The sequence below is a fragment of the Arvicola amphibius genome, chromosome 3 (assembly GCF_903992535.2).
Source record: "Arvicola amphibius chromosome 3, mArvAmp1.2, whole genome shotgun sequence".
Taxonomy (NCBI): domain Eukaryota; kingdom Metazoa; phylum Chordata; class Mammalia; order Rodentia; family Cricetidae; genus Arvicola; species Arvicola amphibius.
In genome coordinates, this window is record NC_052049.1 from 3,173,949 (window position 1) to 3,200,864 (window position 26,916).

At 45.7% G+C, this 26,916-nt stretch overlaps 1 protein-coding gene across 1 annotated transcript in view; it reads left to right on the forward strand.

Annotated features, from left to right (window-relative positions):
• Positions 1 to 26,916, forward strand: part of Adamts16 (ADAM metallopeptidase with thrombospondin type 1 motif 16) — a 106,422-nt gene that overhangs the window by 23,050 nt on the left and 56,456 nt on the right. Inside the window, 5 exon segments of the mRNA XM_038323844.1 lie at positions 11,278 to 11,539; positions 14,225 to 14,424; positions 16,251 to 16,334; positions 18,660 to 18,819; positions 20,149 to 20,254. Of these exon segments, the coding sequence (XP_038179772.1) occupies positions 11,278 to 11,539; positions 14,225 to 14,424; positions 16,251 to 16,334; positions 18,660 to 18,819; positions 20,149 to 20,254 (812 nt within the window).

Genomic DNA, 26,916 nt, shown 5'->3' on the forward strand with positions numbered 1-26,916 from the left:
CTCAGCTCCTAGGTGAAGCTTGGAGACAGTAGTCAGCTCGCATCTGAAATTCCTCAATGACTTCTGCGTCATTTAGGTGGCGAAAGCTAACCTGTTTGAAACTAAACTAGGGGATGCCAATAAGCTCCATCTGTTCTAAGATTGTATCTGGCAGATAACTTAGGAAACCACACTTCCTTCAGCATTAGCATCTGCCATCAGCTCCAGAAAACACAGACGATGGAGCACAAGCCCATATGTGGGCAAGGCATGGGGCGTGTCTTGATGTCAGGGCTTGTGACTCTCAGGGAACATTCATAGCACAGTCCACGCCTGCTGTTTCATATCGTCCAGAGAAGGGGATGTGTGTCAGATTCCTTCAATACAAGGGTTTGGGCTGTGGGTGCACATGGAGGATGTGGCACACTCCTAGGTAGCACTCCATCTCTAGCTTCTTCAGTGATGTCAGCTCCTTTACTGCCTCTACAGCATGGAACTCAGGAACCTCCTCACCACCTTCCATTGGGGCAGCATGGGAAAGGTTAGACCCCAGCTGTCTTCTTGAGTGATGATTCTCAAAAGCATGGCGTACAGGTCCTCTGCCCTGCCCAGGGTCAAGGAAGGTACTGAGTACATGCCTTGCTTGCTCCTGGGGCTGATTGTGTGCCCTCCCTGCTTTTGCAACTCTCTGTTTGTAGACAGCTGGCCCTCTGTCATCATTTAGATCTCTGTATGTTGCTGACTAGTTTGTGTGCCTCCCAGGACGCTTCTCAGAATTACGTCATCTTAGCTCTGCGTGAACTCCCAAGAGGCAACTGACATAGAGGAAGAGGCCAGCATAGGACCCCAGAGGTGCAGGATCCCCCGTTTCTCAGTCACACTCCCAGGGGCTCATGTGTTTTATTTTCTAAATGTTTTCTTGAGCTGTAGTTGATGGAAAAAGACCTCACCACTTCAAGTGCATAATTCACTAATGTTTGAGCAGTTACACAGTCATCTGAAACCTCTACATAATCTAGTTTTAAAGGCTTATATCTACACGCATGTGTGTCTGTCTGTCTGCTGTGTGGTTGTCTACCGCTTGTGTGTGGGTACCCACAGAGGCCAGTAAGGGTGCCAGCTCCCCTGTAGCTGGAGTTATAGGTGGCTGTGCACTTGATATGAGCGTTAGGGCCTGACCTCAGGTCTCCTGCAGGAGCAGCGAGTACTTTGAGCTGCTGATTCATGTCTCTGGTCCCCATAATCTGACTTTGGCCATCCTTGTGGCCCCCAAAAGAGCCCATTCCCCTTGATGTTCACTTTCTCTTTCCACTCAAGCATGTCAATCATTGCAAGCTGCTTCCCACCTCCACTGCCTGCTTTGGGTATCCCACCAGCTGGAGACTGTTGCTCAGATTCCTCTCCTAGCATAAGGCACCTGGACTCCTCAGGACATTGTTTCTCAGCTTTTCAGTGCATTGGTAAAAAGCATCTGCTGTGTGCGCATGTCCAGGGCTGTCTATGCACTCACCAGTGGATAGGCATTCAGATTCCGCCGGCTTCCATTTCTTCGTAACGATAGCTGCTAAGCACCACTGTGCCTCTCATTCCCCAGGCTCTCTGGATGATAACGTGGAACAGAAGGGATTATATTATAGGCAATCAAAGAAAGAGTATAGTTCTCTAATGATGCATGATTAATTAAAACTCAGAGAGAGAAACTGAGGTTCAACCTGAAGATCAGAAAAGCAAAGCAATCAGCCACTGGCTCTTTCCTCTTACTTAGTCCAAAATGGCAATCCTATCTCCAAGAATCTCCGAAGGAGACTGTGGCTGAGAGCTGTCTCCTCCTGTCTTATAATCCTATCTAGTTTTGGGATTAAGGGTATGTACCACCGCCGCCTGCTTTTTATGGCCAGTTAGTGTGGCTACTGGGATTAAAGGTGTGTGTCATTACTGCCTGATGTGAGGCTGGCCAGCGTGGCTGTTTTACTTTTCTGATCTTTAGGCAAGCTTTATTTATTAAAATACAAATGAAATGCCACTACACTCTGACATCCACAGATACACAGGACACCCATCCAGGAGCCTGGGACTTCAGGGATTCTCCTGTAGACGGTGTATATATCATGACATGGGAGAAAGAAAACACGGCCTCGGGGATTGTGTTGGCAGTGGAAAAAGCAGCTGGCTCATGCGCTAAGTGCCAGCTACATGACTCCATCACAGATTTCCCCAGCCTCTCCCTAAGTAGAGGGACAGGAGCCCAGCAGTCACACAGGGGTGGTGCAGTTTATGGGGGAAACTTGCCTGTACTCACCACCAAGTGTGAATAACCTCAGGACGCACAGCTTCTGCTAGAAAACATGTGTGCTTTTTCTGGTTTTTTTCCAGAGTCCCCTTGCCACTGTGCCCAACTCCTGTCAAAATGTACCCAGCAATAGGTGTCCCCTGGCAATAACTGTCATCTTCTGTGACTGGCCACATGGCCCGAGGAATTTTGGTCATTTCCTAGCTGCACTGAGTCCCGCAAAAGCGATGTCTGTCTTGTTTCAGGTTCTAAGCATCACCTCCCTCTTCAAACTCTGTCCTGTGATCTCGACTGCTTACTTTAACTTTTCTGCTCCACCTTTGATGTAGGCATATTGAACGTGCCCCGTGTCAGAGTAAAACAGCTACAGATTTATCGTGTTTCCAAAAATAGAAAGCAAGTCTTTCAACACAAACCCATGTTCTGGTACACACAGGTGACACACAAAGACACATGCACAGCTCAAGCCCTACAGAAAACCACACCAAGTCCTGGAGTCACATCCAGTGGGAGTCACTGCTGACTCGGGAGCTATAGTACAGATACACACGCCTGGGTCTGTGTTAGTAACCACACCACTGCAGAGCACGGTGAACAGATACACCCATGATGGTTGATCAAAAGGACCATGTTTCTCCCACTGTGTGGAACTGAACCAATGTCTAAGAGTCAGACAACCTTGGAAAGGGAAGTTCCATCAGTGACATAATTCTTAGATTTTGTTTGATAACGGCGATAGGATCCAGTGCTTTAAGCAGGTGGTCGTTTGCTTGAACACTTTTGTCTACTGCTGTTAGTTCACGTCGTTTTGCATCAACCCAGAGCAGTCTTAATAAGAAAGCAGCCTAGGAATGTCTTAACTGAGGCCATATTGTTAAAATGCTACACTGAGTGGTTGTTAAGACTCTTCACGGCCTGAGGCTATGCCTCGGGGGCAAAGCCCCTGCATACCCTACCCATGCACAAGGTCCTGAGCTCAATCTTCAGTACAACGGAAACAAAACCATTCCTAATGGATACCATATACTCTCCATCGCAGATAAATGTTGTGAGAGAACCTCAGGCAGTGGTCTGAAACCATCAATAACTAGCTGTTCAAGAGCAGGGCTCTGAAATTGTTCAGCAGAGCTTATGCTGTTATAGGCATGTAGGCTGTGTGAGATGGTGGCTACATACGAGGACCCACAGACTACAGCTGCAGCTTCGCTTTGGTTAAAGCTGACCCGGAATGCCTAGTGTATCTATTGAGCAACCCAGAGCTAAATTTTTTTTTTATTTCCACTAAATTTAAGTTTACACAGCTGCATGTATTGATGGGTCACCATATCTATGTGATACGCCAGATAGAAGATGGACTAATTGCTTGCAGCAGGCTGATCAAAGATTATAAAATTGACAAGTCCAGCAGATCACTGTAGAATTCAGGCAGTGGGGCTTTTAATCTCTCAGAGAGTGGGACCTGCCACTGAAATTCTCAGCTATATCTCATGATAGCATCAGTTTCTTGAGTCTTTTCGGGGTCTTGCTCACTAAGTTTCCACGAGGATGCCCATTGCAGCATGAACGCCAGATCTTTGGTTGTTCAACATCTTCTGTTCCTTAATTGCATCAATTTTTATGATCTCCCGATTCATTTATTCTAAACTTCTTTTCTATCAACCTCTTCCTGGGTCCTAGGGGGTCACTCATGGTGTTTTCAAAAACTCTAAGTTACTGAACAGTTTATAACCCTAAGTGTCATTCCTGGACATATACATTCGAGCAACACTAAATGGATTCACGCATGTATGTGCGTCTATGTATGTAGCAATAGTAATTAGATACAAAGATGCCAAGAATTTAGAAGAAGAGTCAGGAAGGAAGGAATGATTGGGAGGGAGACGGGAGGAATGAAGATGCAGTTTCTCGGTATCAATAAGAGCATTCAGGGCCTCGAGGGTCCCTAAAGCAGAGTGTGCACATCTTCCACCGTCCACGTGCAGAGTCTCTCCCTTTCCTATTTATCCCCAGCCACTCTCTGAGCTTTGTTTTTGACCCACTGGTTAGCAACTGACAAATACCACCATGTTGCTTGTTGAACCTCTTCACTTGTCAGCTCTGTACCCTCAGAGCCTAGCTTGGACTCTGACATGGGATGATAGCACATTGCCCCCCACCCCAGAGAACTGGTGTGAGACATCATCCCACATCTGCTGAGCTTCCGTCTCTGACTTTAAGGGGCTGGTGTCCTGCTCTCCTTGCATGGACTCACCGCAAAGTGGCCACCACACTCATGTTGCTTTTATTAAGACAATTATATTTCCAGGGAGTCCCATGTGAACCTAAGCCTTCTGTTGGCTGTTCTTATCACCCATAATAGGTGGGAGGAGGGTGTTTAATGGGGGCAATGGCCACAGTTATTATAGAATTCCCTGTGATGTTCCAAGTCAGGTTGTGTAGCCTTCCTTGGTCTACACTGACTCTGTTTAAGGTCAGCCTTAAACCCTGAGGAGAAGAGTCATATTGTGTCGCCTTGGTGTCTTAGACTCTTGTATCCTTTGCCGCATCTCTGTGGAGACAGAGGGGCCTACTGACCGTGCCTTACATTCAGGATGGCTTTGTTCTCAGCAGGAAAACGGCCTCATCTCTGGGGCAGTTATTCTCAACCGTGACGCCTACACATGTGCCACTTTTATTCCACTTGTATGACTTTCGTCTGAACCTTTTTACTGTGAAATTGATGATGTGATAAGGCTATTAATGAGCTCCTATGATTTCCTGGTGTGTAAACTGAAATTTAGGGCGCGTTGACTTGCTTAGAGACATGGGGCTTGAGGCAGCTGAGAGATAGCTGCATAAACGTTGGTGGCTTCGTGATGACTCAACCCTGAGTGGGCCATGGACTTTCACCAGATGGCTTGGTCTCCTGGACCCAGTCTTTTCCTGCCTGTGCTGGTTGGTTTTGGTCAACTTGAAACAAACCGGAGTCATCTATGATGAGGAGACCTCAACTGAGACGCTGCCTCTATTAGGAGACAGGTTTGGGAGCCATTTTCTTGCTTCTCAGCCTACCTGGTTCATGCCAGTCCCTTCCTCGAAGCCTGCATCACCAGATCCTGCATGTTCCTGGCTTCTGACTCACTGAGAGTAAGGCCAAGGTGGTGGTAAAGAGGGGAGGAGGCATGGGAGGGACGGGACACAGAAGTCACTTGACCTGAGTTTCCGTCAGCTGTGACACTGGCTCCTCTGCAATGACATTTTTTCATTTAACATCCTCTTCTTCAAATAGAAACACCAGAGCAGGGTGGTGGTGGCGGCGGCGGTGGTGCACGCCTTTAATCCCAGCACTCGGGAGGCAGAGGCCGGTGGATCTCTGTGAATTTGAGACCATCCTGGTCTACACAGGTGTGAAACCCTGCTTTGAAAACACAAAAGTAAAAATAGTAAATAAATAATAAATAAATAGAAACATCATTTCTCACCTTACACATTTGTTATTTGGACAGAAATAGTAACTATCTCATAAGACAGTACACTCCTGCCATGTGAAAGGTGTCAAAGACATTTTTATATTTGTGTTTATTTTTTAATCTAGTTAAAAATATTTTTAAAATGCTTTACTAATTAATAACCTACCCAAAAGCAGATTAAAAAGGATATGATTTGGGCTAACCTAATAAATTTTCCCTTATCTATATTATGAATCAAATGACCTTAAAAGATTAACTCAAATATTAGACCCAATATTCATAGCACACCGCTGATCAAACTAGTTTTAAAGAAAGTGAAGTATCTGTCCCAGTAAGTGAAGCTTCTAAAGCTAAACTGCAAATTTGGAGCATGCTCTGGGCTTTAGAAGGTACCGCGTCTCCGGGTGTCACCCACTTCAAGCAGTTGTTGTCACCCAGCTCCCAGAACTGTGCACGTGGTAGACAAGCTGACCCCACGGCCAAGCCCCACTCATACCACACTCTGCCTTGGGGAAACTTCTCCTGAGGGGAAAATGCTATGCTGTCATGTTCTGATCTGAGCTCAAACTCATGTGCCAGGCCGCCTCTCCTCGGAGAGCAAGAACTAAAGGAGAAGACCTCCCTCAACAGGTCACTCCAACCTTGCTCTTCAGCCAGAACACTACCAGAAGCCACACGTGTCACTGCAAGCCTCTGTGCGTATTGCTAAGTGACCAGCAGATGGCTAACGGCCCTCCGGCTATCTTCCTAGGGTTTTTTTTCTCCCTTCTCCTTCCCACGTCCCAGCAGTCAGTGCTCCAGTGCCGAGCTGTGATCTGGTGCCAGCACGGCAGTAACTCAAGTGTGTGGGAAACCTAGGGCTGAGTCCTCTTCTCTGGCCTGCTGGTGACATGAGTCACACCGTCACCAACACGATTAAGCTTGAACTAGAGACCTTGTTAAGGTGTCAAGTGTCAAAATATTAGTGTTTCAAGTTGACAGACAAGCAATTGGAAAGTGTCCAGGAACCGAGTATCGACCTGAGTAGATCACAGAAACTATGAAGCCCAGGTTTGTTTGGGTTTAGGTTGACCGCGGTCCCTGTCAGCTGCACACCAGCCCATTGTCTGAGGCAGCAGCACGAAAAACGTCCAGAGCCTTAGCCAGGTGTGACGGTAAGAGAAAAAGAACAAACCTGAGAGTCCTGGGAGGGCAAGCACTTGGGCTTCTTGAGTTTTTGCAATGGCTTTAGATGAATTTTTACTTCAAACCATCACACGTCATCTTGGAACAAAACTGACTGTGGTTTGGAGCAGACGTGGCATGTCAGGTGCTGGTTGTGGGCCAGATTCCTTTTGATCCTGAAGCTATGAGGAAATAATGAGCTGCTGAACTTTGATAGACACTTGTTGGGTGCTGAGACTATTGCAGCGTTTCGGGAGCATCACTAAGGACTCCTGGAATGAGTGTGATGTCGTACACGAGTTTGAGACCAAGAGGCGTGTTCAAAGAGTGTCATTTAGGAGTTTGCTGACACAATCCTTTCTTCACTGCCTGTGGGTAGACAGCTCTCCTGAAAGAGCACATGGTATCATCTGAGCGCCTTCCATGCTTTGCCTGATGGGTGGGATTCTATCGCACTGCAGGAGAGATGTCTCATGGATGAGACATACAGCCATCTTCACACCATTTCCATGTACGTTTGATTCATTTAACTTACCTGGCTACATACTTTATATATCTACATCTATGGATGTAGTGAGCAAGTGCACAGGTCATAAAAGTCAACCAACTTCTGTGCGATTGTGAATAGTGGCTACCAGAAGGGAGAGGGTTGGTTTTGACACTTTAGTAACATGCTTACTATGCTGAGAAGCAGCAGGCTTCAGGGTTAACATACTTGTGTCCCTTCCCTCCCTTATGGCGACAGCAGGAGACTGCTCAGTTTCCAGGGACGTTGATTGACATGACTGGCCGGCTGTGAGACGCAGGCCCTGGGAGGGCTCCTGTAAAAGCTTAGGAGGTACCAACTTCTGCTGAAGCCTGGTTAATAATCCACCGTCCGACAGCACTGGGAGGAGGTGTCGCAGGGCATGCACTATAGATATTTCATGAGTTTCCAAATTAATCTTCTCGGTTCAGTAAAGAAACACTTTCCTAGGGAGAAAGCATCCATCTTTGGCTGTTTACCTATTCTCTTGAGTTAGCTGCCAAAACCGGGTAATAGAGCAAGTTTTTAAAGCATTTCCCCAGCCATTGCTTTTCAACAGTGACCCGAATATCATTTTTATCAGTTACTGTGCTAGATGGTTAGTGACATTGAGGGTTATTTAAATATAAGATATCATAACCAATTAAGTTATTAATTAAACAAATGCAATGCTTGAATACTTCGTTAGTTTTAAAAAAATGCACAAATTCCTCTTGCTGTCTCGGGACCCTGTTGCCTGAATGTGAAGTCTATTATCCAAGCCACCAGAGGACAGCCTGAACCTGAGAAGCTGAAGATGATACTAATCTAGACATCCATCATAGAATACAACGACACCACACAAGAAACCTGGAACAAGCCCACCACAAAGAAGTGTCACATTTGACTGTCTCATTAGCTGCTTCAGGGATCAAGGCTTCAGAAGGACTGGAAGAGGATCAGAGGTCATCAGGAATGAAGAATGCCACATTTTTGTTCTTGTTTGATTCAGCCATTTTCTCCCAACTCTTCACTAGAATGTGTGTTTTGAGTAGACTAATATCTTTTCGTCTTCTTACCAGATGACAAATTACCAGGAGAGGCAGAATAAATCATCCAAAGTCGCACAGCAAATACGTGTTAGAACCACAAGATAAAAGCTGGGGGGGCTCTATGTTACATCCACCCTGGGCTTTCAGAAGAGGCAGGGAAACATCTGTGTTGGGCCTTAATGATTCAAGGGTCTGTTTTTTCCCTAAGAGTTGGTTTGGAAATCAAGGATTGTTCACAAAATGAGAAAGTTTAGCCGGGCGGTGGTGGTGCACGCCTTTAATCCCAGCACTCGGGAGGCAGAGGCAGGCGGATCTCTGTGAGTTCGAGACCAGCCTGGTCAACAAGAGCTAGTTCCAGGACAGGCTCCAAAGCCACAGAGAAACCCTGTCTCGAAAAATCAAAAAAAAAAAAAATGAGAAAGTTTATAAGAGTAGACCATGGTTTGTCTTTAAATTTAATATTTATGTATTTATTAACTAAACTGGTTGCCTTCAACAGTGTGGAAAGCCAGTCTGAGTAGCACATGAAGCTGAACACCATCTTGATTATTTATGCCACTTTGGGGTCCACTGAAATATCAAAAGAATGAAACTCGGCTGCTGGCCAGGGCTGCTATGGAATTCCAAACTTGGCTGTTCCCAGGTAGAGCTACAAAACAGTAGCCCTCTTTCAGCTGAAAGTTCCAGAAGGCCAAAGTTGCTGCTCATGGGTGGCAGCCTGCTCTCGCTCTGCCTGGTTCAGATTAGACATTTCAAGTGCTGCCCCTTCCTAGACCTGGTGGCATCTGGGCCCCAGGAGGCCAGCCCCCCATGGTCCTGATTGCTTCCCTGATAATTTAACCAAGTTTTCCTTTGTCCTTTCAGCTTCTCCAACAGGAGCTATGTGGCTAATGCTTAACTTTCCTGGTGTGAGAAGCCTGGACTCTTAGACCTCCCACTCCACAACATTGTTCCCTGCAATTGAAACTGGCCTTTTCCTGATATCTAGAAAATGTTTCCCCATGCTTATCAACGCAGCCTGTGTGAAACCGCAAACTCATGTGGATAACCTGGGGAGATCAGGGTTTCATCTGGTGCATCAGTGTGAGAGAGAGAGGCACCCTGTCCCCGACTTCCCCGTGAGAATGGGTCACAAGCTCCTGAAATCACAGGCTTAGCCATGTGTCCACCTCATCCAGCATGGACTGAATCATCAAAATAGGCTCAATTCACACGCAAATAGCACAATAACAAGGCAAAGTTCCCGCACACATGGGCAAGTTAGATGGAGTTTAAAATATCCTTCAGCAGTCATGAGCCCTATGTGTCCTCCTCAGTCCTCCATCAGTGTGTGGTAACTCTCCTTGTGGGGTCTTTGGGTCCTTCATTCTTCTTTGGACCTTTTGTGCAAATGCTTCCCTGATTTCTCAGACCATCTTCCCACTGTTACGGATCTTTCTGTGTTAACTTTGTGACCTTCAAATATTTTTTGATGGACTCTGGGCGATTTTCCGTGTGTATCTTTAGACAGTGCAGACAAATAGGCCAAGTGGGGAGCTGAGGCCACTGTCATCTATCCATGTAGCAAGGTGGCTTTCTCCTTTCCCGTTTAAATGCTTTTCATTTCTTTCTCTTGCTTGATGGCTCTGGCTAAGATTGCCAATAGTTTGTTGAATAAGAGTGATGAAGTGGGATCCCTGCCTTGCTCCAGGTCACGGCACACACGTTTATCATTTCTGCAGTTAGAATTCTGAGGCTGGGTCTGTGTTTGAGTATGGCCTTTACGATGCCAAGGTTCATTCCTTCAATGCCTGCCTCGTTCAGTGATTCTATCATGGAAGGAAATCGATCTTATCCGGTGCTTTTCCCCGCATCTGCAGTGATGATCCCACACTTTTGGCCTTCATTACCTGATACAGCATTAGTAGCTGGTGTACTGAACCATCCTTGCATCTCTCTGGTACCCTACTTGATTCTGGTGATGCGCTTTCTAACATGCCTTGTTTTTCCATACAAAATTATGCTTACAAGAAATGAGTGTCAGGGATTGCTAAGGCTTAAATCCAGGGTTGAGTGGTGAGTTTATAATCTTGACATGTTGGACAGCCATGGAACATGCCTGCTGAGTGTGGCCTAGGTTTCTACCTTCAATTGTTTATTCTCATTCTCAGCAATGCTGTGTTATCAAACTTTAAAAGTACTTGCCATCCTAAAAGACTGAAAATACAATCTCTTAATTTGTTTCCTCAACATATTTTAAATGTTTTTTCTCTTATTCAATTTTGCTATATAGGCATTTTGCTGTTTTTATAAAATCATTTATCACCCATTTCCTAAAATATCTTGTCTAGAAAGGTCTTCCTGTGCTCTAAGTGACGACTTTATGTTTTATTCTGCATTAATTCTATTAGCATATTTTCTGGAATGTTATCACATTTATTAAAAATTTGAAGTTCCTTTGAATAGACTTGGAAATTATTAGCATTTTAGTTTAGTTTCCTCTCTCTACTGGGACTACATGCCAAATATCAGTATCTAACCCCATGTACATTTTCTCAAAAGTCAAGTCATTGTGCCTCAGATTCACTGTCTGGTGCACTGTGAGCCGCCCCACCCCCGTGCAGCTACAAATCAGGTCGCAGACCATTCTGCACCCCAAGCTCTCTGAGAAGGTGCAGATGAGGAGAACTCAGACAGATGCCATGACCTTCCTTCCCTCCCTCATCAACCCAGACTACTGAGCCCTTCTGACGCTGTTCCATGGGTAGCCAGCCGTATGGGAGAAAGACATCACATCCAGTAGGAACACTAGCGCCTTTTCTAACGGTGGTGTTTTCTCCTCTCCCTCCCTTCTTCCAGTTAGGCATGATAAGGACAAAGGACGCTGATTACTTCTTAAAGCCGCTTCCTCCACACCTGACAGGCAAGCCCAGCGGGTCTGCACAGGCTGCCTCTCCCTCCCACGTCCTCTACAAAAGATCCACAGAGCCCCAGGAGCTCAGAGAAAATGAAGTCCTGCTGGTCACCAGGAAGCGAGAACTGGCAAGATCTCACCTTCACCATGGCAACTTCCATCTGGGCCTCCCACAAAAGCAGCATTTCTGTGGTAGACGCAAGAAATGTACGTAAGGGTGATTTTTTTGCATTGAATGACTTAGGTAATCATGTCAGATAATGGAATGCTTTCAATTTATTAAAAGCGTGTCTCCCCACAAGGTGAAATGTGCTGACTGTCACTGCTGCCATCAGGGGTGACACTAGGGATGGAATTATGTGTCTCGTGAGTGATGGATGAATGTGGAAGATGATTTTATTTTTTAAATAGTGAGCGTTTTAAAAAGACACACTTTTCAGAGCATCTTAGAAGAAACAAGAGCCCTGGCATCCCCCTCAGTAACCCTATCCTTGAGGTTTAGACATATTAAAGCTCACATAGTTTTCCTGCTGAGGTAACTTCTTTGTAAGCATACGTGGAGTTTTACACTCCACATCAAAGGTCAGTGGGAGACAGAACTTACCTGCAAGTTTTCAGCAAGCGTTTACGAGTGGCGCGTTATCCTGATTCCTCAGAGAGAGCTGTTGTTTGCACATTGTCTAATCTTACGATCCAGGAACCCACAGCTCTCTGGGGGCTTCTCTTGCCCTGAGCCTTCAGGCATCACCTGATGGGCCCTTCCCAGGGAGGACAAAGGAGGCCTTCCTAGGTCTCCAACTTCAACCTTCCCTGGCTCTCAGGGTGGCTTTTTCTGCCTCTCTGAAGCAGAAGAGAAACCTGGCAGGTGTTCTGTAGATCTTGGAAGAAAGAGGACGGATGAAGCCACTGGTGCTCACTGAAGGAGCAGGTGTCCCTGGGGTATCAGAGCCCATGCAGTGTCTGGACCCATTTTGTCCCATGAACAAAACACAAGAGCTGTGGCAGAAGGGCCTGGAAATCTCAGAGGGAATCAAGTTCAGGGGGATTCCTCTTTGGTCTGCTTGGCTTCTTGTGGGTTAGGTCGTGATCTTCTCAGTGGATCTCACTTTTAGAACAACTGTCCCCATTAGAACCCCTGCTTTCAAAGAAACATGTGTGTGTTCTCTGTACTCCCAGAGGCATCTGTCTGGAAACAGGTGACCAATGCAGTTGATTGGTTAAAGTGGATGCTGAGGCTGGGGTTAGGGTCGGTGATGGGAATCTCACACGTTCTCTCAGCTGTGAGCATCCGCTGACGTGGGGTTAGCTAGACTCACATGTTCCTAAGACGTTCAGAAAGCACTGACCTAAGACAGCCAGTGTTTGCTCTCAGGGGCTTCTGAGAGCTCTCACCAATGAGACACAGATTCGTGGACCTTCTGTCCCTGTAGCCAGCCCTGGAATATGGTTATCCCACCCTCTGATGTATCCTGTCTTTGTGTTGTACACAGTTTCCCACCACTTGAGGTTAAGACCAAAGGATCGAAGATCACACTACACATACCTGAAATCCTTTTCACACACAGCATCCCATACAGCAGCAGACATAGAGACTGAGTGACCCAGGACAGCACCTAGAAGGGCATCCATGCAAGTGCAAGTTACAATGGTCACAAAGGTTCCATCACCCTTAGCTAGGGCTTATGGAAATACAGGCTGAATTTCTCACAGATGAAATATTTGCGGTGCGAAAATTTATATATTTTATCATATTTTGATTTGTACAACACTTGCGTGTACACATAATGAATGACCTTGGGGATGGATTCCAAAACTGAACAGAGGCTTCATTATTGCCCATATACCTTAACATGTACCCTGGGGGTAATTCTAGAGAATGTTCTTAGTGCACATGGGTTTCAGGTGTGACCTGACACAAAGACATGATGTAGGATTTCTACTTGTGGCTTCATGTTTAAACTCAAATAGTTTCAGATATTGGGTCACTTCTGGGTTCAGAGTTTTTAATTCAGGATGCTCAATCTGTATTTGCAACTCACCAAACAATGAAAAGATTTAAAATTCATTGGCTGTGAGCACCAATCAGGCAGAGTCATGTTTGTTCGTAGCCTCCAAGGGCAAGCTTGTATTAGGTGGAAGTTCAAATCACCAGGATGGGGGATTGAAGTATACTTTCCCATGAAAGGATTCTGTGTTGGCTTAGCCATCTTCTAAAGTTAACTGTTTTTAATATAGTGTTAATTATCATAATTATAAAAGCATTCTAAAGGAATCCCTCCACAAGGGAAGAGTGCAGTTTGCTCTGTAGTTAAGTCTGCTAAGCATACACAGCATTTCTTAGACTCTTCAGCACCCACTGAGGGCAGCTGCCACCGACCATGTGAGGTTGACTGGGAAGGAGATTGGAAAGTTAGTTATATTGAGATACCAGCATCAACGATGAGAAGAAGGAAAACTGCTTCCTGCCCTGACCGTCACAGTGTGGAAGAGACCTGCTCTGTAAATCTCTGTGCCCTCGTGCTCTTGGTCCTAGGTCATTGTCCTTTCAGATACTAGGGTTCAGCTCTTATTTTAAATCAGAACAGAAACAACGTGAAGTTAGTTCTGGCAATGATCTCCAAGACACCAAGATTATATGAACCTCATTTAAATTCAGAAGGTGACTTGAACACGTCTCGGGTTACAAAGGCTGGGCAGTTCTGGGTTCTATAATGAGAATCCTATTGTTGTGTTTCAGATTCTTTACCTAGCCTAGGTTTTCTGTAAACTTGGAATCACCTTGGTCAGCATGGACATTCATTTTCAGACATTTTTCAGACATTTCTGTAGGATCAGTTGTGCCTCTGGTTTTGTGTGTTTGCTGTAGCTTTCTCTCTACACGCTCCTCCACAGACATGCCCCAGCCTCCCAAGGATGACCTGTACATCTTGCCTGATGAGTACAAGCCTAGCTCCCGACACAGGCGCTCCCTCCTGAAATCGCACAGAAATGAAGAGCTGAATGTGGAGACCCTGGTGGTGGTTGACAGAGAGATGATGGAGAACCATGGCCACAGCAATATCACCACCTACGTCCTCACTGTCCTCAACATGGTAGGCCTGGCCTTTCTGAAGCCATGGGCATATGTGCGTGAGTGTGTGTGCGTGTGTGCATGCATGTGCATGTGTGCGTGTGCATGTGCGTGTGTGTGCGTGTATGTGCGTGTGTGTGCGTGTGTGTGCGTGTGTGCGTGTGTGCATGCATGTGCGTGTGTGCACGTGTGCTTGCATGTGTGTGCACGTGCGTGTGCGTGTGTGCATGCGTGTGTGTGCACGTGTGTGCACACATGGCTGTGCATGTGTATTTCTGTATGTGTCTGCATTTGTGGATGGGCCTGTGTGTGTCCTTGTGTACATTATGTGTATATGCTCATGTGTGTGTGTTCATATGCCTGTCTCTGTGTGTGCACACCAATGCAAGTTTCATTTCTTACTTGTAAACCTGTGTCTTGCTATAAGAAACTCTTACTAATTTCCAATCAAAAGGTGAAATTTCAGAACTTTGGAGAATTAAATAGGGGAACGCTAACTTGATCATTGTGGCAACTTGGTTTGTTTCTGGGGCACTTCATTCACTGATGCCTTCATATACTAAAGGTTTTACCAGGACATTGACACTTTTTGAGGCAACAAAGCTGTATCAGATTGACACACAATTTTAGGTTCAGATAATGCCTACCACTTTAAGAAGGTTAATGTCAGGTGTTGATATAAAATATTTTATCTGCCAGCACTAAGAAACTCCTATTTTGGAATATCTTCCCAGATGAAACATTTCTTTGTCTTGAAAGGCACCTCTGGGTGGAGTCAGGAAGGGTGCTCTGTGCCTGATAACTGTGAGCAAAGCCCACACCACAGAGAGAAAGGCGGGGCTGCCCACTTGTCAGAAAAAGTTAATGGCAGTGTTTTAAATATATATTTTGACCTCCTAAATCCATGAAACCCCACATGGATCTGTGTCTCCACAGAGTACTCCAATCATGTCTAACTTTACACAATAACCTCATTTTTTTCCCTCCCCACAAAGAAACTTATTGTATATCTCTCTCATCATAGAAATTCACATGGCTCTCTCCTCACAGATCACCTGGCTCTGAGGCTGAACTCTGCATAGAATCTCAGGTCTCTGCATCCCTGATCTGTGTCAGCTATCATTTGCCTGTATTCTGTAGAGGTCTTCCAACATAGAACTCCATGGTAATCTGCAGCCTCCATGATTACCACAGCGCCCTGCTCCTAATCCTGAATGCACTCTAGGACTTCGTTGGTACTCTGTGTGCTGTCACCCCATGTGTTCCCACTTCCACTCATCCTCTCGAGTCCTGCTCCCTCCTTGCCATTGCATCCTCTTGGATTTGTCCTAAGTATTTCTCCTGAGATTCCAGAAGTCCTTGTGGCACACGTGACATTTGTTTTCACCACTAAGACTGGAATAATCCTTCTAGCAGGACACAGTGGCACATACGTGTCATCCATGTAACCTGAGTGTTCAGGAAGGAAGCGGAGAGCAAGGGAGTGAGAATCAAAGGCTAGCTAGCCTATGCAGCAAGACTGTTGCCATAGTAATGGTGATGATGATGGAGAAGGAGGAGGAGGAGAAAGAGGAGAAGAAGGAGAAAGAGTTTTGAGAGCTGTCTCTCCTTCATGTTGGGTAACAGATGGACCTCCTCTTCCTCCTCAAACTTTAAATTTCAATCAAGGCTCCCACAGAAAGGGCTCCATCACCAGCCTTCCCACATAGCTAGACTATCTGAGAAATGTTGGGATGCTATGCTCACTTAGTTAAGCGCTGAAACAGGAGGGTTTGCTCTGACAGGCATTAAGTCGGGCCATGGCTAGGCTATGACACACTCAGGGCTGATGCCAATCTTCTGTTTCAGGTGTCTGCTTTATTCAAGGATGGAACAATTGGGGGAAACATCAACATCGCCATTGTGGGTCTCATTCTGCTGGAAGAGGAGCAGGTACTTGAGCTTCAAAAGCAGCCGCTTCACGTGCCCTGCAGGGAAATGAGTGGGGAATGTTTTTTCCAAAAAATGCAATTGCTCTGTGTAATTTTTACTTGGGAAAAGAAGGATTTCATACTCTGCATTTAAAATGACTCATTTGTTTTTTAGTTCTTTCTAATGGTGCATGTGCATGCGTGTGTGGTGTATGTATGTGCATGTGTGTATGAGTGTGCATCTGTGTGTGTATGTCTATGTGTGTGTTGTGAAGGAGATGGTGGGGTCATATGTGTGTGTATGTGTGGTGTATATGTGTGAGGGTGGTGGTGGGGTTGTGTGTATGGTGTATGTATATGTGTGTAGTATGTGTTGATGTATGTTTGAGTATGGTGGTGAGGTTCTGTGCATATTGTGTATGTATGTGTGTGCATGAATATGTGGTGTCTGTGCGTGTGTACCTGTGTGTATATGTATGTATGAGTATGTGTGGTATTTGGGAGTGTGTGTCATATATCTGTAAGTATGTGTGTGTGCCTGTGTGTATTGTATGGTGTATGTGTGTATGCTTGTATGTATTGTATGGAATGTGGGTGTGGGTGTGTGTGTGTTATATGTGGTCTCATGGGAAAATGAAAGGGAGAATGCATTTGTTATGAGACTATAGGAAGGAAACACACTGGTAGTTTGAAGACAAATGTGTCCTTGGCCTTCCTGTCTATGCTTTGCTGAAAGATGAACTATGTCTGCACCAGGAATGGTGAACTGTGATGTGCCCTGCCAGACTGTGTTGCTTTACCCTGCCAGCTTCTGCTTCCCAAATCCCCACAGTTCTCAGGCTTAGACTCTGGGTGGCAATGGGGGATAGAAGGCCCTCTCCTCCAATCCAAGCCTCCTGTCCCCCTACACAGCTGCATGCACCCCAAGGAGCCCCTCGCAACATTAAAGGCATGAAAGTCTTCACTAAAAATGGGTTCCATTTATGTTCCTCCCATGCTGATTACTGACTCAGCAAAGCATGGGAGCCCAGGGCCTGAGCTAGACAGACACCCAGCATTCACCGCCCCTAGATGACGTCTTCAGTGTCTCATGGTAGCCACAGCGTTCTTGTTTATACAGCAAGGAACTTGTCAGATGGAATCAGATGATTCAGAACATCTGTGGGACACCCCTCTCTACGCAGGTGGGGTACAGCAGGACAGGCTGCCGTTGTCTGTTCAGAGAGCATGCATCTGGGAGGCTGCCGAGCTAGCCGGGCTTCTCAAGTGACAGGTTAATTATTCCCTGTATTAAAACGCTTTCACTTTGGAATTCATCCAAGCCGCAAAGACTAAGCAGCAAGGTTATCGTTTGATCGTACACCTGTGTTTTGCTTTAATTAACAACAGCTTCCTGGAAGTCGCCAGCTGAGGAATGCAGGCGTGCTCCTGCACTTAAGTGCAGCAGGTTGCTTTGGCGCATAGGGCTCTGAGAAAACAAAATAAACATCTAAGGGGAGAATGTCTGTATGTCTAAGAGAGAGCCTTTTCAGCAGTGGCTAAAGCATTTTACAAGGAGGCGTTCTGAAACAGGGCATGTAAACTGATATTCTCTAACTGCCCTTCCAACACTGTAGCAAACCTACAAGCAAGTTCCATAACTCAGTGCACCTGTTGTCATGGTGCTCCTGGCCCTGCATCCTCCATCCCTTCTAATTCTAGGCTTCAGGCCCATAGTTCACTGCTGCTCCACAGCCCTTCGTACACATGGAAAGTTTAATGGTATTCTATATTGTCTCCTTGATGTCTGTTTTAGGAGTAAAGCTTTAGCACTTGGCCTTTTTCTGTAAACAGCTTGCTTCTGTGTAGAAAACTTACTGGCACAATACTGTTACAGCAGGGATGGAAATGCTGTTGTTCACTTTGGTTGTGAATTCACCATTGGTGAAGGGGTGTGTGTGTGTGTGTGTGTGTGTGTGTGTGTGTGTGTGTGTGTGTACTGTACAAGGCATACACAAAAGACTCTATTCTAACAACAATTTTGCAAGGTATTATTTGAAGATATTTTTATGCAAAAGATTCATACTCATATTTTGTCTTTATTAGTCATCGAATCCAAGTGTCAGTAAGATACATTTCAATTGATTATGTATAGAAATGCACGTAAATGTGTTCTCTGGATCCATACTAATTTGTAGAATATCCTGTCTTTGGGATGGTAATGCATCATATATAACTCTTATATTATGTACATTCTGGGTCCATCTATATGTTTCAAATCTCTCCATTAAGATATCCTGCTCTATTGACAATGGCTTGAGCATAATTTCCTTACATTTCTATGGGTGTCTTGGCCTCTCTTGCCTAGCCAGGGCTGGCTATTAGTCACCACGCAGACCATACTTTAAGCAGCTTCTGCCAGTGGCAATCTGGATTGATGGGGAAAGATGGAACTCGCCATGACCACGCCATCTTGCTGACTGGTCTGGACATATGTTCGTGGAAGAATGAACCCTGTGACACCTTGGGTAAGATTCTCCAGTATCACTTGGAGGGCTGTGGCAGGGCGTCTGGTTGGAGGGTGATGTAGCTACCATCACCTCAAACACTAGCCATCTTTTATCTCTCAACTGTCGTGATACAAGTAAAAGCCCATCTCAAATTCCAGAGTTCCTATCCTTTCTAAGGTAAGACCTGCCCTTTCCCATCTCCTCTGCCATTGCAAATGGAACTGGGAGACTCAAGCTCGTCTCATGATGTGGAAGAGTCGTGGACTTGTTGATCCTGATGGAGCTGGCACAGAAATACTGTACGGCATGTCTGTCTCCATATCTCTCTGCAAAGAGCTGAGCACCGGCATTCTAGCCTTGTTCCAGATGTTCGCAGAGCGAGACAGCGTTTGGACATTTTTTCCATGTAGTCAAAGAGTGTGCTACTAACCAGGGCTCCACAGGCCTTTTTTTTTTTTTCTCTATTTCTTCTACAAGCTCAGAGAGTAAGAGTTTTATGTTAGAAGCTTCTGGATAGGACCTCGTCTAGCAGGAGTTAGCTCTGCTTCTCACCATGGCCTGGTTATGAACCTGACCCTCAGCCGGCCTTGGGAACTGTGTATTTTGCCCACCCTAGTCAGCATGGCGCACCGGGTCTGCACTGCTTGCCCCCCTGTGCTTCCCATCTGCTTTTCTTCTCATGTGTCAGACACCAAGTACCTCCATTACCAGCTCCCAGGGAGCACTCTAGACCCTGAGGACCTAGTGTGGTTTCGTGGATGTCACAGTTCCTTGCTGGGGACATCAGCGTGCCCTGTGTGACTGCCGGAAGGGACGTCTCAGAAGCCCGGCATGGTTTCTCCTCTTGTCTTCCATGAGCTTTTCCTTCTTTGCCTTTGTCATTCTGCAGTGTTAAATCATGAATCATACACGGCAAGTGCTTCTCACGGCAAAACTGAATCACTGAGCATGGGGTGTGATCCTAGGGACCTCACAACACACCCACCCATGCTCTGCTGTGTTTCCCCTTGAGGCTTTAGCGGGCAGATATTTCTAGGAAAAGGCAGAAAGCATCCTCATCTGCATTCAATCCTCTCTTCTATTTTGGGCCAACTTAAGTCTTTTCCAGGAATATTGCACAGAAGCTGAGCCCATTTACCAGAAGAGAAGTCCACGGGCTCCTGAGAATGCATAAGATACATCCCATCTCCCACATCAACACATCGTATTTACATGACTGTCCGGGGCAGCCCATCTCACATAGCCCCAAATGAAGATGAGGACCAAACTTTACCAAGCATTAAAACATAAATGCATAATCACTCATTACGCATCAACCCTACTGTGCGTTCTCTTCATGTCCTACAGGGTTTGCACCCATCAGTGGGATGTGCAGTAAGTACAGAAGCTGCACCATCAATGAAGACTCAGGACTTGGGCTGGCTTTCACCATTGCCCATGAGTCTGGACACAAGTAAGTCTTTCTCACTGGGAGCATTGGGAGCAAGGGCCTCTCCTGGCTACATGACTCCTGAATTTCCTTATCAGTTTTGTGATTTCATCTTATTTTCCAATTGCCTGCTGTTGTGGTACTCCATTTGACTGAACAGAGGAACAAGCCTTCTTGTCAGTGGTAGCTACTCTGGACTCTCTGTCTCTCTGCCCCCCTCTCTCTCTCTCTCTCTCTCTCTCTCTCTCTCTCTCTCTCTCTCTCTCTCTCACACACACACACACACACACACACAACAGATAGACACACACACACATACAAACTCATATATGATTTGTACACATGCTGTACTTGGAGGCATACAAGTGGAGCTTGGGATCGTGGCCACTGAGAAGTTGCCCCAGTAGGAAACGACTCACTTCCCATGTTCTGACTCCAACTTCTGAGCTTCTTGCTCATGAAACGAGGTAGCATCAGGGTTGTGCCCTGCACTGGGCGGCTCATCCTGGGAAAGCAGCCACCAAGAATGATGATGTTGGGCTAGAGAAATGGGTCAATACTTGAGATGCTTGCTACCTACCAAGCCTGACGATATGAGTTTGATCACAAGACACACACAGTAGAAAGAGAGCTCTGAGTCCTGCACATTGTCCTATGATGTCTTAGCATGTGTGTGCAGCCACACAGAGAGAAGGAGAGCAGAGGGGCGGCAAACAAGGACAATAAGTCATCTATGGTGTTCATTTTTCATGCAGAAGAATCTTAAGAATCATACCCAAGAAAAGCTTACAGAAATTGTTATTCTCATATAAGATTTCATGCTCATACTCCTGCCAGCTGTTTCACCTTGGGGCATGGTCTATTGAAACGTTTTCAAAGGCCACCTTGGCCCCCATTTTGCTAAGGACAGCCACTGAGCGCTCTGAGGATCACAGAGTTCAGCTGTCGTCATGGAAGTTACTGCTGCCCTGTTTAGACCACACTTGAAATGTCTCTTAGAAAACGTGCAAGCTGGGATTCCCCTTTGCTGCTAATTATCTGTCTCGAAGCTTGATTTTCCTGCCAACAGAGCAATGGGGGCAGTGTCTTTTGTCTGTGTTTTGACAAAGCTGATCCTCCCATCTCCTAGGAAATGCACCTATTCTCAGAATAACATGCACACATATGTGCTCAAATACGTGTATGGCATGCACACACACCACAGGTGCAAGTGTGTGCCTTTGTTCAATTGAATCCCACAGAGACCCTTTAGGTTTTGGCTTTGTGTGAACTATTGACCTGAAGGCAAAGCTGTAAGTCCTTTTAGCAATCCCTTCATTATCACAGGTAGTGACTGATGACTTCATTGCCCAGAAAATTCCACCTACACTGTATAAGGCTTTCAGTTAAAACATAATTGTATTTTTAATAGTCTGCTAGAACTAAAATCTTCCATTATTATAATGACACGAGGCTCTTGTCCTCTCAACCGTACCTGAACTTAATTAAACAATCAAGGCATGAAATATTTAAGTGACTGAGAACTCAGCCCGCAGGAGTTTGATAAGCAGGTAGACAGGGAAACAGGCACGGGCATTGTTATCCACTACGGCAGGTGTCAAAGCTAACTGAAATTCAGCTGGATTCTTCCCAATTTGAGCTCACGGTCTTCAGTCTTGACTGACCCAGGCCCTGAATTTGTAGAACTGAGGGCAAGCCAGCTCTTGAATAGTGTGTGTGTGTGTGTGTGTGTGTGTGTATGCACATATGTTCATACATGTGTATTCTCCATATGAGAGAAAGCAGACACAATATTCTCTTTCTTCCCTCACTATCCTGTCTACTTGTTCATTTCTTTATATCTCTTCCTCCACCTTATTCTTCCATTTCATATTGTATGTATGTATGTATGTATACATGTATAGACATATGTATATATGTGTGTGCTTATACATATGTTTAGCTCTAGACTACAAATGCAAGAGAAAGCAAAACTATTTTGTTTTTCTGACTCTGGCTTATTTCACTTCACAAAGTGGCCTGCAGGCTAATCCTTTTGTATTTAAGTCCCAGTAATCACTGTAAGATTGCCCTGGAGTCAACACACAACAATGGGTAAGCTGCTACGGACTGTTGTGTTCACAGGCAGCATGGGTGTGAGCACAGGTGGAGGCATGTAGATCCTTTGGAAGATCAAACTATCAAAGGTGAAGGGACAAATACTAGTTATTATTTAGCCTGTGGAGCGATAATCGTTTTAAATAGAGCGCCGTGGTGCATGGGAAAAGATATGCTATCTGGAATACATAGCTAGAATTATGCTTCTTGGTGATAAACACCTGTCTTCTCCTTGAGATACATCTGCTCTTCCATGACTTTCACACAGATATCCTCTGTGGTCCCTGTGGCATTTTTATGTGATAGACACATTCGTCATGTCTGTACATGATGCTCTGACTGGAAAGGAAACTTAAGCTGCACTAGGGCACAGATTCGGCAGGCACTGGAACCATGGGTTGGGTGAGCCCACCATCATATGCTCCTATCGTACAACCTGCGACTATGTCAGACATCTGCAGGGGCAGTCTTGGAGTAGCCAAAGGGTGTAGTGTGTTTCTCTGATGTTTTAATACTAGCAGGATTTGAAATTTGATCGTTGAAAATACCTTTGATGAAAAAAATAAAACTAAGAAAGCTCCAGACCCCAGGCATTGTTGTTTGCATTCCTGAGCATGCAGGCTGAAACTGTTGTAAAATTATCTAGGTCATGTGTGGGGCCGTAACATTCTCTACTGAACGCGGGTCAAGGGTCAGCCAGGACAACGTGCTTTGGCATTCGGCTGTCATTGCTCTCTCCCCAGTGCAACCTCCCTTCTGGGATTTCAGCCCAAACCCTCCTCACAGCCATTACACATTTCGCCTGCCATGTGGTTGCCTTGGTCTTGATTAATTGCCTTTAAAAGAACTTCAGAGAATGGGTGGAGGTTAAAATGACCACATCCACATCACCCTTGGTACTGACCAGGAATTTTGCAGAAATCTGACAATATTTGCCTGCAAGATCTCCTTGGATACACCCTCCAATCATACTCTACTTGGACCATGGAACCTGCAGGCCTTAATGTCTGAGTGTCTGAGCTCTTGGCTTCACTCTGGGTCACTCTCCCCAGTCCTTGATTTTGTCTTCATTGGGGTCTAGTATAGTAAAGTAGCAATTATAAGCCATAGGTCCAATGCCATGCAAACATGGCAAGCATCTAAGTACATGCATGTGTTCCCAGGCTCTGTACAAGGCTTAGTTCCCAGGGTCCCCCCACTCCCGTTGTGGGTGTTTCTGTCCTTGTTCCCTTCTATCCAGTCATCTCAGGAATCTCGAGAGTCAGCCTGATAATCAGATCACCATTTGGTGACCAGTTGCCAGTTTCTGTTTTCTCTCGTGTCTTCCTTCTTTCCGTGGATCTCGTTCACTCAATACCTGTTCCTGGGGAGTCAACCTAATGACGGCCTGTCAAAGAGCAGCAGCCAGTTACAACTGGTCCTCCAATAACGTGCTTACACCCATGGGAGTTTTAGGAACCATGGGGGTATTCCAGGTGCCCCAAGCTTTCCTTCAAGGCAGTTTGAAATGCTTTCTGGGAGAGCTGAGAACGGTGGTGTGAGCCCTTCTGCAGGCAAAACTCGTGGAACGTGAAAGATGCAGAGCTTCAGTGGGAGGTGGCCACTTGAGTCCATGGTCCTTATAGGTTCAGGCCTGCAGTGGCCACCACTCTCCTGAAGATCATGCTGTTTGGCAGAGAGGGATATGTGGGCATCTGTAACACCTCATTCATAGCTACTGTAGCTTGAGGTGTGGCCACACAGGAGGCCAGGGCAGAAGCCCCAACCTGTTCTGGTTTCTGCTCTGTCAGAATGGGTACATATTTGAACAGTTCCCACTTAGGCTCCTAACCTTGCTCACTGTTTGCAGAGAGATGCCTTCCAGAGTAATATAGGGATTTGCGTCAGGGAGTCAAGTCCTGCCTATCTGGCACAGCCTCCAAATTTGAGGAACCAGCAATGTAATGAGCAGCCTGGAACGATGTTACCTACCTGACAAATACCTGCAGCTGCTCAGTAGTTCTAAAATCAGTCTAAGTATTCACAGCCTGGGGGAAGCTTATTTGAAAAACTCAAACACCTGCATCTTTTTTTTTTCCATTTTATTTATTTTTTATTTATTTTTTTTTATTTTTTTTATATTTAAAAATTTCCATCTCCTTCCCTCCTCCTCCCCCCTCCCTCCCCTCCTTCTCCCCCTTCTCTCCCCTCCTTCTCCCCCTTCCCTCCCCTCCCCTCCACCCATACCTCCCCTCCCTCCCTCTCAAGGCCAAGGAGCCATCAGGGTTCCCCACTCTATGCTAAGACCAAGGTCCTCCCAACTCCCCCCAGGTCCAGGAAGGTGATCGACCAAGCTGAGAAGGCTCCCACAGAGCCCATCCATGAAGAACAATCAGAGCCCAGAGCCATTGTCCTTTGCTTCTCAGTCAGCCCCCGCTGTTGGCCACACTCAGAGAGACGGGTTTGGTCGCATGATCCATCAGTCCCATTCCAACTGGAGTTGGTGATCTCCCATTAGTTCTGTCCCACCGTTTCCATGAGTGAACGCACCCCTCTCGTTCCTGACTTTCTCCCTCATGTTCTCGCTCCTTCTGCTCCTCATCGGGACCTTGGGAGCTCAGTCCAGTGCTCCAATGTGGGGCTCAGTCATCTTCCCCATCTGTCGCCAGCTGGAGGTTCCCTCACGGTCCTGACTTTCTTTCTCATGTTCTCTCTCCTTCTGCTCCTCATCAGGACCTTGGGAGCTCAGTCCGGTGCTCCAAGGTGGGGCTCTGTCATTTTCTTCATCTATCGTCAGGTGGAGATTCTATGGTGATATGCAAGAAATTCATCAGTATGGCTATAGGAACTGGCCTTTTCAGGCTCCCTCTCCTCAGCTGCCCAAGGAACTAACTGGGGGCGTCTCCCTGGAAACCTGGGAACCCCTCTAGGGTCAAGTCTCTTGACAACCCTCAGGTAGCTCCTTAAATTAAGATATATGCTTCCCTGCTCTCATATCCACCCTTCCTATATCCCAAGCACCCCATTCCTCCGAGCTCCCCCCGCTCTCCCCTTCACACTTTTCTCTCCCCATCTTCCCTTGGCCCAGTCTTGCCCAACCCTCAAGTTCCCAATTTTGCCTGGCGATCGTGTCTACTTCCAATATCCAGGAGGATTACTATATCTTTTTTGGGAGTTCACCTTCTTATTATCTTCTCAAGGATCCCAAACTTATAGGCTCGATGTCCTTTAATCATGGCTAGAAACCGAATATGAGTGAGTACATCCCATGTTCATCTTTATGGGTCTGGGTTACCTCACTCAGAATAGTGTTTTCTATTTCCATCCATTTGCCTGCAAAATTCAAGATGTCATTGTTTTTTACCGCTGAGTAGTATTCTAGCATGTATATATTCCACAGTTTCTTCATCCATTCTTCCACTGAAGGGCATCTAGGCTGTCTCCAGGATCTGGCTATTACAAATAATGCTGCTATGAACATAGATGAGCATATGCTTTTGTTGTATGATTGGGCATCTCTTGGGTAGATTCCCAATAGTGGAATTGCTGGGTCCTGGGGTAGGTTGATCCCGAATTTCCTGAGAAACCGCCACACTGCTTTCCAAAGTGGTTGCACAAGTTTGCATTCCCACCAGCAATGGATGAGTGTGCCCCTTACCCCACAACCTCTCCAGCAAAGGTTATTATTGGTGTTTTGGATTTTAGCCAATCTGACAGGTGTAAGATGATATCTCAAAGTTGTTTTGATTTGCATTTCCCTGATAGCTAGGGAGGTTGAGCATGACCTTAAGTGTCTTTTGGCCATTCGAACTTCTTCTGTTGAGAATTCTCTGTTCAGTTCAGCGCCCCATTTTTTAATTGGGTTAATTGGCATTTTACCGTCTAGTCTCTTGAGTTCCTTATATATTTTAGAGATCAGACCTTTGTCAGTTGCAGGGTTGGTGAAGATCTTTTCCCAGTCAGTAGGCTGCCTTTGTGTCTTAGTGACAGTGTCCTTTGCTTTACAGAAGCTGCTCAACTTCAGGAGGTCCCATTTATTCAATGTTGCCCTTAAAGTCTGTGCAGCTGGGGTTATGCATAGGAAACGGTTCCCTGTGCCCATTTGTTGTAGAGTACTTCCCACTTTCTCCTCTATCAAGCTCAATGTGTTCAAATTAATATTGAGGTCTTTAATCCATTTGGACTTGAGTTTTGTGCATGGTGATAGATATGGATCTACTTTCATTCTTCTACAGGTTGACATCCAGTTATGCCAGCACCATTTGTTGAAGATGCCCTCTTTCTTCCATTGTGTACTTTTGGCTCCTTTATCAAAAATCAGGTGTTCATAGGCTTGTGGTTTAAGATCCGGGTCTTCTATACGATTCCATTGGTCAACTTCTCTGTTATTATGCCAATACCAAGCCGTTTTCAATACTGTAGCTTTGTAATAGAGTTTGAAGTCAGGGATGGTAATGCCTCCAGAAGTACCTTTATTGTATAAGATTTTTTTGGCTATCCTGGGTTTCTTGTTTTTCCATATAAAGTTGATTATTGTCCTCTCAATCTCTGTGAAGAATTTTAATGGGACCTTGATTGGGATTGCATTGAATCTATAGATTGCTTTTGGT